This window comes from Choloepus didactylus, chromosome 15 (genome assembly GCF_015220235.1).
Source record: "Choloepus didactylus isolate mChoDid1 chromosome 15, mChoDid1.pri, whole genome shotgun sequence".
Lineage (NCBI taxonomy): Eukaryota > Metazoa > Chordata > Mammalia > Pilosa > Megalonychidae > Choloepus > Choloepus didactylus.
Genome location: NC_051321.1, coordinates 12,429,170 through 12,441,955, shown reverse-complemented (window position 1 = coordinate 12,441,955; position 12,786 = coordinate 12,429,170). Strand labels below are relative to the sequence as shown.

The 12,786-nt window shown below is 45.6% G+C and overlaps 1 protein-coding gene across 2 annotated transcripts in view; it reads left to right on the top strand.

The window, feature by feature from the left end:
* WDR11 (WD repeat domain 11) overlaps window positions 1-11,736 on the top strand; it is an 81,934-nt gene extending 70,198 nt beyond the window's left edge. The window contains exon 28 of one of the 2 annotated variants that reach the window (XM_037804499.1): window positions 11,227-11,736. In XM_037804499.1, the coding sequence (XP_037660427.1) occupies window positions 11,227-11,350 (124 nt within the window). In that variant the 3' untranslated portion in view covers window positions 11,351-11,736. Of the gene's footprint in view, window positions 1-525; window positions 1,531-11,226 lie in introns of those variants that run through there. The other variant, XM_037804498.1, reaches the window with a different exon arrangement.
* The last annotated feature ends 1,050 nt before the right edge of the window (window positions 11,737-12,786 follow it).

Below are 12,786 nucleotides of genomic sequence, written 5' to 3'. Positions count from 1 at the left end.
ATTCAAATGAGCCATTTCAAATATCAGAACACAAAGGAACAGGCCTCTAAAAACCCTCTGAACACCCAGATATTTGGAGCCCCTGCTTTGGGACAGGCCCTTGTACATAGAACCTTTGACTGAAGCTATATCTACTCCCAAATTGTTAGACTTTAAAATGGAACAAGGGTATGTTCTTAAGTTTCTCTTCTATTCTGTAATCTTTATTTTATAGTCTGTGGTTGAGTTTAGGTTGTGAAAGAGTCTAGGAGCATGTTTGGGTCTTCATCTTGAAGGAGGTGGTTTGGGCTCAGCCAGGTGCAAGATGTGGAGAGCCACAGATGGAGATGTCCCCTCCCCCAGCCGGGACTTTTACCCTGCCGCAGTGAGGGCGGCTTGCGCTCATCCAGGGCTGCCCTCCCAGGGACACTCAGTTCCTCCTCCTGAGCAGCCAGCAGAGCTGGGGCTTTCTGTCCTGCCCTTAGGAGCCTGTGTGGATCGCAGTCACAACCCTTTGTGCTCATCTTTTCCTTAACGGTGGTTTACAGAAACTCATCTTTGCTATTTATGCAGATTATGCCCGGAGTTTGAAGAACCTAGGTTTTAAACAGGGAGCAATTCTTTTTGCTTCAAAAGCTGGAGCAGCTGGCAAAGAGTTATTGAATGAACTTGAATACCCCAAGGAAGAAATGACTGTAGAGTGACAGGTTAATATATGCCAGGAAAATCTGATCTTGGAAGCAGCAGGAGGGTGAGTTGTTCTGGCCATGGTCACAGTCTCAGTCTCCACTGATGAGGACACCGTCCCTGGGGATATTGATGAGGACACCGTCCGTGGGTATACGTCTTCTCCTTAGGCAGGGTCCTTGTGAGCCGTTGACCATGTCTCTAAGACATTATGTGCAATAGTATATGAGCATTTACATTGTTAGGAGCAAGTTCTATATCATATATTTATCTCAGAGAAAATTATAAACATGAGATTTTTAAAGTGTGTAACATTTTATACATTTTCAAGAGAGAGCATTAAGAGTCCCTGGAAATACTTCTAATTTTTTTTTTTTAATTTGAAATTCACGAGACTGAATTGCTTTTCTCATTGGCTGAATTTAAAGATGTTTTAAAACTCTATAGTAAAAGAAGTTTGTGAGACCTATCCTCCAATTGTGGTATGCCTATGATTATATATAGTCATTCCAGATTCAAACAGGGCAGAAATATTTGAATAAAAATGGTTTACCAGAGTATCCTTTGTTTTCTTACCTTGACTTAGGCAGTTGCTAAATTTGATCGTTTCAGGGTCATAGGCTCCTAGGCGTTTTTAAGCTTTATGTTATGTTCCAGTATGTGGGGTCTTTGATATTCTGGATTTTAACAACTCCTGTGATGCATTACAGTAACCTTGTTTCTTAAAGTCTCTCTGTGCTTTGTTTGTCTTTGTGTTCTGCTAATAACTGAACTATATATCAGATGTGGCTGCTATAAATTATTGCTGAGAATTTAAAAGTCTGGAACCTACAAAAATCATAAATAAAAAGAAATTGCACCCAGGCCTTTGTGTGCTCTGTGCTGCTGTGTCCAGCTTCCATCCTCCAGAGTCCAGGTGCTCCAGGTGTAGGCAGAGAAACCCAGCTATGGGAACCCGCAGGTGCATCGTGCAGCCAGGACAGACCAGCGTTCTTAAAGATCCCTCATGAAAAGGCCAGCTGATGTTCAGAAAGGCTGATTATGAAAAGTGGTTCCTACTTATTCAGCTTCCAATTTTGAGTGCTTAAAAGAGGTATCATTTCAGCTTTGTGTCCATTAATTTACCATCAAGAGAGATGATGTGTTCTGCTCAGATGGGACTTTCAGCTGGATCTTGGAACAGACTTGGTCTCTGTCTTGTTGTGGGTGGTAATCATTGCTAAACTAATCAGCAGCACTGTGACTAAAGTCCAGGCTTATGATCTTGTCTGCTCAACAAGTTCCTAACCCAGCTGCTTTGCCTAGTCCTGCTTCTTTGTTCCCACAGCCAGGCACTGCCACATTACCTACTGCTGGGCCTCAAATCCAAAGTATATTTAATTTTCAAAATGCTTTACTCTGGAAGAAAATCTATTCTTTTTCCTCTCTGCTTACTACGGCCAGCATTCTTTTTTCTTTAGCTAGTTGATAGTTGAGAAATAAAATATATCTGAACAGTCATTTTAAATAATAAACAATATAAAGAGAGCTGTGTTTGCCCACGGCCTTTAGAAATTTGGATGTAAACCACCTAGTTAAAGAAGGGGCAAGCAAAGTAAGCCAGCACAGAACCAATCAGTGGACCCTGGCTTGAGCCGAAACACTGGCCTGGGAACCAGCATTCCTGGGGCTGGCCCTTCCTCTCCATGGATCTCAGTTCCTTGTTGGAGGGAGTCAGATGTGTTGATTTCTAAGAGTAGAGGTTACGGTTCTATTTAAAATTGTAGCTCCGAGTGGGTGTGAGGATATGTGCCATTCTGGACATCCAGGCGGGGAAAGACAGAAATGCCCACTTCCTTGCTTCCAGAGGTTGAACACAGTGCCATGTTCCCACCTGGAACTCAGGAAGACTTGCCCAGGGTGCAGGATTCAGTCCCCTGAGGAGGCTGCACAGGATGAACCAAGCAGCTGGGACTGAGAATATTGAGAATGACTTAAGAGCAGAAGGCCTCTCCCTGCACCAGCCCCCGCAGGAGTCTTGGCCCTTCCCTTGTGACAAAGCCTGGGAGGAGCCAGACCTTCCTGAGATGGGGGCTTCAGTGGGAGGAAGGCCCAGTACTAGGCGCTTCCTCATGGCTGGTCCTCTCATTCCCTCACAATTCTTTTTTTCCCTCTCTGTTGCTAAAGGCAACATGCTTTAGGCCTCACCACAATCTTGCTTTGAGTCTTTACATTACATGGGAGGTGGTAGCTGGGCATTTTGTTCTTTTAAAATAGATCTCAGAGCTGCATCTTAGAAGCCTCATGTCCCTCACAGGTGTGCCCGGTCAGGAATTCTCAGCATAGTAAGACACTGAAATGAAAACATTTTCTCTCTTACTGATTTTTTGGAGATTTCTGCTTGCACAAGGAGAGCATTATGTTTCAGTTGAGTCCTGGGTTCTGTTATTACCTGTGATATTTCATTCTCACTCCTCAGCAGCAGGTCTGTGATTGAAGTAAAGCATTAATGCACAAATGTGTAATTGTGCTGCTGAAATAGAAGAATTCTTTGAGGCAGAAGCAACAGACAAGTGGGAATAACCCAGCTGACAGGGCTCTCTTTCTTGGGCAGCGTGCTTGTAATTATTTTGACTGATTCAAAACAATTTGTGTATGAAAGAACTCTTTTGATTAAAATGTAAAGGCATTTTGAATGATCACATTTTATGTTGCTGGTGATTCAAAAGAAGGAAATGGAAGGAGCTTGGCTTTAGGAATGCAGTTCTGAGAAGTGCTGGAACCAAATTATATTGCCTTTTATTAAAGGATCCTGAACATTTTCTCTCCATCGTGTTTGCTTGGTCAGCCATGCAGAACACACTTGCAAAATAATGCCTTGAAAGCCCTACTGCTGTCCCACTCAGAAGCTTTTCCATGGCTCTCAAGATCTCAGATGACTCACTGTGGGCAATTTCAGACATTTTTCTTTAGTGCTTGGCTCTCTTATCTAAAAAGACCAAATAAGTAACCCCTCCCCTGGGAACTGAGAAATATGACTTTGTCAAGGAATAGGTAACTTTCTGGGTTCCATAAGCAACTTGGGTTGATTTTTAGCTTTCCCATTTTCCATGTTTAGCAAAGCCAGTCACAGTTAAGAAGGGAGACTTGTTCGAGGCACTGTGATGTACTGCTTTAGAAACAGTGGATTTAAGCAAGTAGTTGAGAATTTAAGATCAGATGAAGAGGCATTCCTCAGTCACTGCCTGAGAAAGGTAATTAGAAGGGGTCTGTTTCTCTTTGTAGTAATGGTATTTTAAAAACCAAGTCAGGAGGGCCCCACCAGCAGGGGCCTCTTCTGTTCCTCTTGTAGGGTGTGCTCTGTTGAGGGGTCAACAAACCACGGCCTCTGGGCCAGATCTGGCCTACTGCCTGTTTTTGTAACTAGAGATCTACTGGAACACAGACCTGCCATCTGTTTATGTGTGGTCTATGGCTGCTTTCATACAGCAGAGGTACCTAGTTACAACAGAGGCCGTATGGCCTGAAAAGTCTGAACTATTTCCTGTCTGGCCCTCTATAGAAGAAGTGTGCTGGTTCCTGCTCTAGTTCCAAAATGCTTCCTTGGGATGTCAGACGTCCAGACTGCCCTGTTGGGTACAGATGGGTATGAGGCTCTTTGTGATTTTTCTACAACTAGGTGCACTAGTACCTACCTCTCTTCAGAAGGACGTTACGAGTTGCATCCCATCTGGCTGTCACCACAGGCCCAAGTTCCCATGGCAGTGATTCTAGAAAACTATATACAGTGTATCACCCATGCTGACCTTAGTCTTATTCTTAACATTTTGAAATGAAAGGCCTCAGTTGATGATCAAGAAAGTTCAAATCAAAGAGGTGCTTCATCATCAGAACATTTTAAAACAAATCTCAATTTTTTTTCCTCAAACACCTACTAATGTTCTGCTGTAAAGACTGTAGTCTCATTTTATTCCAATCGTTTGTCCTTCTACCATCATTTTAAAGCCAAAATCCTTTAAGAAGCAGGATAGAAAGAAGGGAGGCAGGGATGGAGGGTAGAGGAAAGTAAGATGACCTTTCAGGGACTCTCCGTTGCAAGACCTTACCGAGCCTATGGTCCCTCATCCTTGAACACAGACCCGTGAAAAGGCTCCCCACTTTTCTGAACTTAGTGAACCAATGGGAGAAAGAATCTTTGCTGAGTTCTCCCCAGTCTCTACCCGGTGTCCTGCAGAAAGTGCAGGCTTACAGTGGGTACTTAAATATTTTGGAGAGGATAGGTTATAATCCAAATGTTATAGTTTATCATCTTCAAAAGGAAATGCTACAAACACATGCCAAGGAAATGCCACAAGATATTCCTTGGGGGAAAAAATGTGACCAAATGAGTTGGAAAAACAAAGCATTCTAAAACCTCTTCCTGGAGATTCACAGTGCACATTAAGGCATTAAACGCTCTGAGAAGTCCTGCAATAAAGAGACCTGCTTAACTGTGTTTGAACCAACACTAGCCAAACACATTTGACCAGGAATGTTCTACTCCTCAATTTGATCTTCCTGCCCCCTTCCTCCTTCCCTCCCTCCCTTCTTTTGTTCTTTCTTTTTTCTTTTCTTTTCTTTTTTTTTTTTTAATGCTGCCTGTTAGCATGCCATGGAGTACACGCTGAGTGCTTTGTCATGGGCACAGTCACCTGAGCTGCACAGGGACTTACAGGGCATGGGATGCCATTCTAAGCAGGGACAGAGCAATGATACCACTCTCTCCCCAGGATTTCTGGAACACCCTGCCTCGCGGGGCCAGGGGTATCCGGGGGTCTGAGCCTTGCAGGAGGCCAGCACCTGAGCCACAGAAGCAGCTCCTTTCCAGAACACAGCCTGAGGGCCCAAGTTGAACTGATCTGACCTTGGTTGATACAAAAGGATTGACTGTCTTTTCCCAGAGAGAAACTAAATCCTTTGTATACAGGAAGCTGGGATTTAGATATCAAAGTTTTTTCCAGGCCTGGAAGTTTCTTGGGAAAGAAAAAAACAAAAACACTTAAGCCAAAAAAATTAAAACAAAAGCAACTCTGAGAACAGAAACACAACAAGATTTCTTAGCCTTTTCATATTTCTGAATAATTCATGCCACCACAGCTTTCATTCTGTTTTCGTTTCTTAGGCTCTCCAGGGTGGAAGGACCCAGCTGTGCTTTGCTCACACACTGCCCATGTTGGGGAGCTCACCACCCTCCAGGCCAACCCTTCTGTTACTCTTAGCTTCCACCTCCAGAGAGGGCTTTGTGGAACAGCAAGATGACTCCTGGGAGCTCCCCACATTGGAGCAGCAGCTAGCACAGTGGTTGAGAAGCTAGGTCCTGACTCAGACTGCCAGGTTAGAATCCCAGCTCCATTTACTAGCTGGGTATCAGTGGACAACATACCGTGCCACTCAGTGCCTTCGTTTACCCATCTTCACAACAGGGATCATCCATTGTACCTGTCCCACAGGGTCATTAAGGGGATAAAGTAAGTGATGTAAAGCTCTTACAACAGTGTTGAGCGCATGGTGCTATCCAAGGGTTTGATGGGATTCATTTCTAAATTGCAATGACTTGAAGTACCCACAATCCCACACTTTCTCCTGACATCCTCTGCCTAGCATTTACAGATCCGTGAATACAGCAGAACTACCTGGCCCAGGTGCTAAGTCTCCTTGCCCCACAGCCCCATGGTTTCACACCCAGGCAGTCATCTCCCCAAGGCCTAGCCATGGCACTGGGGTCAGTGGGGTACAAGGTCAGTTAAAGATCCCTGTGTTGAGACCTGCTCTGTCCACAACTCTCACACCCATATCCCAGGCCCCAACTCAAACACCGTTCCCTCTCTTTCAGTTCTTGGCCTCCTAGGGGCCTGGCCTCATTTTCTGCTCTCACTGGTAACTTTTCTGGTAACTTGGAATCCCGAGGGTTGTGTATCTCATTGCCTTCCCATTCCTAGGGAGATCTTTTGTAAAATTGTGGCTGCCAATGATGGAGGAGAATCATCTGTTAACTTCACCCTCCATCTGAGGATCTCAGAGCCTGGTAAAGCTAAACAATTATCTCAGGCTCTTTCCCCCAGGACCCCAGGGCTACTTTGTCCAGCAACAGAGAAAGTCTATGCCCAAGGTGAATTATGGAGACCTTACTGCCTCCAGAAACAGAGCTCACAATTTCTAGGACCTAGCTCTGATGTTAAAAGAGCAAAAGGAAAACATTCAAGTCCTATCCACCAGCCGTACCCACTCCTGCACTCTAAAGCTATTGAGCCAAACTTGATTTTGCTGAGATTTCAGCAGTTCATGCTCCTATTCCCGGGGGCCAGGCAAAGCACCCTCAGTCCCTCCTGTTGGAAGTAGCCATGCAGACGTCTAGAGGCACTTCCAGTCCCAGAGAAACCTCTGCCTCAGGCCCAGTTCCCTCAGCAGCTCCTGGATTTGACTCTCTCCTTGGATGTGCCCAGGTGCCAGCATTTGCTCTGAAAGCAGCTCGAGAGTAGATGCGGGATGGGATGGATGGGAAGAATGTTCGGCCAGTAGAAGTGGGCCAGAGATGGAAAACTGCTGGTGGACCCCAGTGGCTCTGCACCTGTAAACGAGTGTCCTGTCCTGGTTTCAGCTCCTCAGCAAAAGAGGACTCTGTCTACAAGCCCTGCACCATTTAATCCAACTTCACGTTAGATATTGCCCCATTTCACAGATGAGTAAACTAAGGCCCAGAGAGGTTTAGGTAAAGTAGGTGATCAACCATCTGGCTTGTCCCGGAAGGAGCGGTTGTTCTGGGATGCAGAACTTGTAATGCTAAAAACAGGACAGTCCTGGGTACATCAGGACAATTGGTCACCCTACTAGTACGTGACAAAGCTGGGATACAAGACAGGCTGGCCTGACACCCCAGCCCAAGCTGTTCCCACCCTACCCAGCTCTCTAAAGGAGGGGGAATGTAGAGGGGTTGGAACCACGGCTGGGCCCAACTCCTGCACTTTCTCTTCATCCTCGAGTGGGAAAGTGAGTTCAGTGTGCACACAAGAAAAAGAAGGAAGGCACAGAAATCAGGAGGGGTGAGAATTAAAGGATTGTCTCTCAGCCGAGTGCTCTAGGAAAGAACAGTTTCTAAAACATTTTTTTAAATTATTTGCATGGAGAGTGTTTGAATACCTAAGTAGACTTTTATACTGTTTTAGTTAAGATGCCTTCCTTTTGTACAAAAACTACTGAAGAATGCCACTGCTTTATCTTTTTTCTTATTTTTCTTTTAAACAAATAGCAGATGCTTTGGTGGAGGCAGGGAGGGTTCTGAAACAATGCCTGTTAGCTGAAAATCAAAACATCAGGCTACAGCATCTGCTCCCTTCCTCAGTCAGGGCTCTGACTGCTTTTCCTGCTACCTCAGAGGTGCCGATTTCAGTTATGGGCTGGCAAAGGCCGGTGTCCATTCCTGACATTAACATGCCCATTCCTCATGTGGACCGAGCCACAGTGGCTGCAGGTCATCCATGTCTTGGTCTAAGGGATTCTCGTTTTCAGGGCCAGCTTTCACTGTTTGGTCTACCCAGGAATCCTGGCAGCCTCAAATTAAATAAATAAGCCTCCAAGAACCTCGCGGGCCCAAACATGAACAACGACTAAAACAAGACAGGCCTACTGTGTCATAAGAGGTGAGGACACAGCCTGCCCTTGGGTATGGGTGGGGCGAGGAATCTTAAAGCTCCAGAGAGGATACCAACTTCCCTTGCATTTGCCCCACATCCACCCCTACCCTCCTTGTCTTCTCCCCTTCCCCCTCCTTCCTCCCCACCACACCTTGGCCTAGGTGAGGCTGGCCAGAGGCCTGACCAGTGCTGAGATTCTTGCTGGGTGTGAACTGATTCATGTTGAAGCCACTGGAGGTCATTGGAACCTTAAATGGAGAAGCAAGTCTCGACTAGCACACAGGGTGATCTGAGCTCACTGCCCAGTTCCCAGAAAAGGGCAAAAGGCTAATCTGCAAGTTAGTAAAGCCTCAGCTCTCATCAGGGGTTGCTTGCTTTGGCCCTAAGAGAACCAGTGGCATGCAAAGGGCCTTGGGCCTGGACCAAGCAGACGCCACTTTCTCCCTTTGGTCACTAGACCAACCCCTAAATTAGTCTGTAGGCCTGAAGCTGTAAGCCGATGAGATGACATGATCCTAATACACTAGCGGGAACATGAGAGGAAATCCTATTTGAGAGGTGAGAAGCTGGTGGCTTTTCACAAAGTAACTGCAGTGTTGGGTGAGTCTCTGTGCTCCTGGCCCTTCAGAAAGGCCATGATTGAATCCAGCCAGCTCCAGAAAGAAGAGAGCCTCATGACCATCCTCCCACAGCCTGATCATGGACATGGTGTCAGCCTATGTTAGGGGCCACCATCCTGGAAAGCCTGCTGGAAGCTGCTGGTGGGGTCACTGACCCACTTGAGTGGGTTGGATAATGGACCATCTCCCCGATCCTCACCCCCAGTTCACATCCACCTGGAACCTCAGAATATGACCTGGTTTGAAAATAGGGTCTTTGCAGATGTGGTTAGTTAACGCTCTTGGGGTGAATTCACTCTGGATTTAGGGTGAGCCCTAAATCCAATGACTTGTGTCTGTATAAGAAGAGGAGAGGACACAGAGCAGATACACATAGAGGGAGGCCACGTAAAGAGAGGCAGAGATTGGACTGATGAGGCCACTAGCCTAGGAATGCGAAGGAATGCCTGGAGCTGGAAGATACAAGGAAGCATCTGCCTCCCGAGCCTTCAGAGGGAGCATGGCCCTACTAACACCTGGGTTTCAGACCTCTAGCCTCCAGAAATATGAGATAATAAATTTGTTGTTTTAAGCCCCCCCGGTGTTTGGTAATTTGTTGTAGAAGCTCTAGGAAGCTAATATACTTCCACTGACCAAAATGAGGACCCTGAATCCCTCAGGGACTGCAAGTTGTAGGGACGCTGTCTCCCTCTTTGTCCAGAGCAGTAAGAACTCTCCCTTGCCTCCCCATCCTTCCCTGTGGCTGAGGGGGGCTGGGAGCGGGGCTGGGAGCAGGCCTCGAGCTTACTTTCGCTTCCCTCAGAGTCCACCTCCATTAAGGACTCACTTTCTAAGGACAAGAATGGCCTTCAGCTATACCTCTGGACCTAGAAATCCCATCTTAAACCTGATGTACACACCCAGGTTCCCCCCCTTATGTTTCCATCACCCCGTTTTCAGCAGCTCTCACAGCACTTTGCCAGTGTCTCTGCTGTCCACTGCTGATTAGAGACAGGAGCGATGGGCACCAATGATTCCTAATCCCATAGCCCAGAGTTGAGCCGTGCATCCCATGGGGCTTGGGAAAGATTCCAGAGTCAGGGATTCTCTGTGCTTTTAGCTTTCCAGGCGTCCAGAGCCACAAATTCAAGAACTGAATCAGTCATGTCCTACAAAGTATTAATGTATACATACATATATTTAAGCTTCATCCATGGGCAAGTAAGTTTGGGAACTACCAAAATAAATACAGTAAAATAAGTTTCTCCACTGCAGAACTTCTTGGGGCTTTTAATATGCCAGAAACAAGCCGTGATTCTCCAAGCAAAGGGTGCTATTGGGGAATTCTCAAACCTTGACCACAGGTTCCCTGGCTCCTGCATGCTCCTGTCTGACCATGCTCCTTTGAGCTTCAGCAATGAACATGACCCTTTCCTCCTTCTCTTCTGCAGTGCCTTCTCTTCCAAGTTACAAAAAAAAAAAACTTCTCTGCAACTGTGGTCTCTCCCATAAATCAGTGTGAGGAAGCTGCTCCCCAGTCCCGGAGGCTTACTGGTCTCTATGCCCTAATGCTTAAGTTCAAACACTTTTTTTAAAAATTGTGGTAACAAAAATATAACAAAATTTGCCTTTTAACTATTTTTACATGTGCAATTCAACGGTATTAATTATATTTGTAATGTTGGGCTGCCATCAATACCATTTCCAAAGTCTTTTCATCACCCCAAACAGAAACTCTACCCATTAAGCAATAATTTCCCAATTCTCTCCCCACCACACCCCTGCAAACCTCTAAGCTATTGTCTGTCTCTATGAACCTACTTTTTCTAGATATTTCATAGATAAACGGAATCATGTAACATGGCTCCTTTTGTGTCTGGCTTATTTCATTTAGCATGTTTTCAAGGTTCAACCGTCTTGTCCCATGTGTCAGAATGTCATTCCTTTTTACGGCTAAATAATATTCCATTGCATGGATTTATCACATATTGTTTATCCATTCATCTTTTGATGGAAGTTTGGGTTGTTTCCACCTTTTGGCTATTGTGAATAACGCTGCCATGGACATTGCTGTATATTGTTTGAGTCCCTGCTTTCAATTCTCTTGGGTAAATACATAGAAATGGAATTGCCAAGTCATGAAAATTCTATGTTTAGCTTGCTGAGGAACACCAAAATGCTTGCTACAGTGGCTACATTTTACAGTCCAACCAGCAGTGTATGAGGGTTCAATTTCTCCATGTTCGTCAACACTTATTATTTTCCGTTTATTTATTTATTTATTTATTTATTCATTTATTTTTCAACACTAGCCATCCTAGTGGGTGTGAGGAGTTCAGGCATGTTGAATGGAATCACAGGCCCTCCGTAGTCCAAACCAGGCTGCCTCTCCCACTCAGCGTCTGCCATTCACACCCCACGATCCAGTCAGCATGAAACCTGTGGCTCCTAAACGCACGGCACCATCGTGACTTTACTCTAACTGTCTGGAATGCCTTCCCTGCCTCATCTGCCTGGTGAAAACCTACACATCCCTAAGCTTCGTGCCCCTCTGTGAACTCTAGTCGGAGTCCTCTGCTTTCACGGGTCATGTTTTCGCCAGAGGCCGAGGTCACTGCAGTGAGAGGCACGCAGATCCAAGCGTCACGGGTTCTTGTGCTCTTCGGCGCTGCCTGCCTTAAATTCTGCCTTGCTTGGGTATTAGCACAGCTACACCACCTTCCTTCACCTTGTGCTTATATTCTTTTATGTTTAACCTTCTGCATCCTTTAAGTTGTGTCCCTTCTAAGTACCATTAATGTTGGGTTTTATTTTTTTATTCACTCTGTCTTGTTGGACATTAGATATTAAAATTTTGGAGATAATTTGAGGCTCTGATGATGTTGTCTTCCTCTAGAGAGAATTTGTGTTTGCTTTTTGCAGGCAAAAAAACTTTGCTTCAACCAAGAATTGAGATGATTCAAAACTGGGCTTCGGTCCACAGGCGGCTGGTTCATTTCTGCTTCACTCTGATTTTTAGAGTGTAGCTTTTCAGGGTCCCCCAAACCCCATGTGTCTTCTGAAAGCTCCACTTAGCCTCTCAGTCACCACTTTTTAACCCAGGAGAGAACATTTTGGCCACTTCTTGGAGGAGGTAAGACTCCAAAGGCCATAACACGGTGCCTCACCTGCATGGCTGGTAGTGTGCTCCCTGGGGACTGCCGAATACACACCCTCCTCCGAACTCACCAAGAGGAAGCAAGGCTGAGCCAAATCTTCCATAGGTTTTCCTAATGCTTGTCTTCCACTGATGACCAAAGCAACAAAATACCACATCACAGGAAACTTGGATGTTACTGATATCGAGGACAACAGCTTTGTACCCCTCCCCATGTGTTTGTGGTTATATTTTAAAAATGCAGACATAAAGTGTTGTATTTTTGGCTCGTTGATGTACTTCTGGTTCATGGGATAGAAGATGTACAAACGTTTCTGGTATTCCACAGAAATCCACACGAGCTCCTTGATTTGTGCTGCTTGATTTTAGTACAGGTTAGGGTTGGGTAGACATTTCCTTTTGTGGCTGATGGGGACCAGGCTCTAGAACAGGTCAGAAGCTCAGATGCCAGCAGGGCTGGGCAGTCATGAGTGTGTGTGAGGCAGAAGGCCTGGTGCTTCTGCCCAGCCTGCGTGCGGGTGAGAATCACGGGGCTACTGGCTTGCGAAAGGCAGTAGGAGCAACTCAGCTCCAGCTGATGGTTGGCACAGAAAATTGGGGGCCCAAAGTGTTAGACCTTTTGATCTTTCAAAAGAAGTTGGAAGTCCAAACAAATATGTGAAATATCCAGCTTTTTAATGTTGGCTCAGTTAAAAAAAATCCAGTGTAGGCCAAG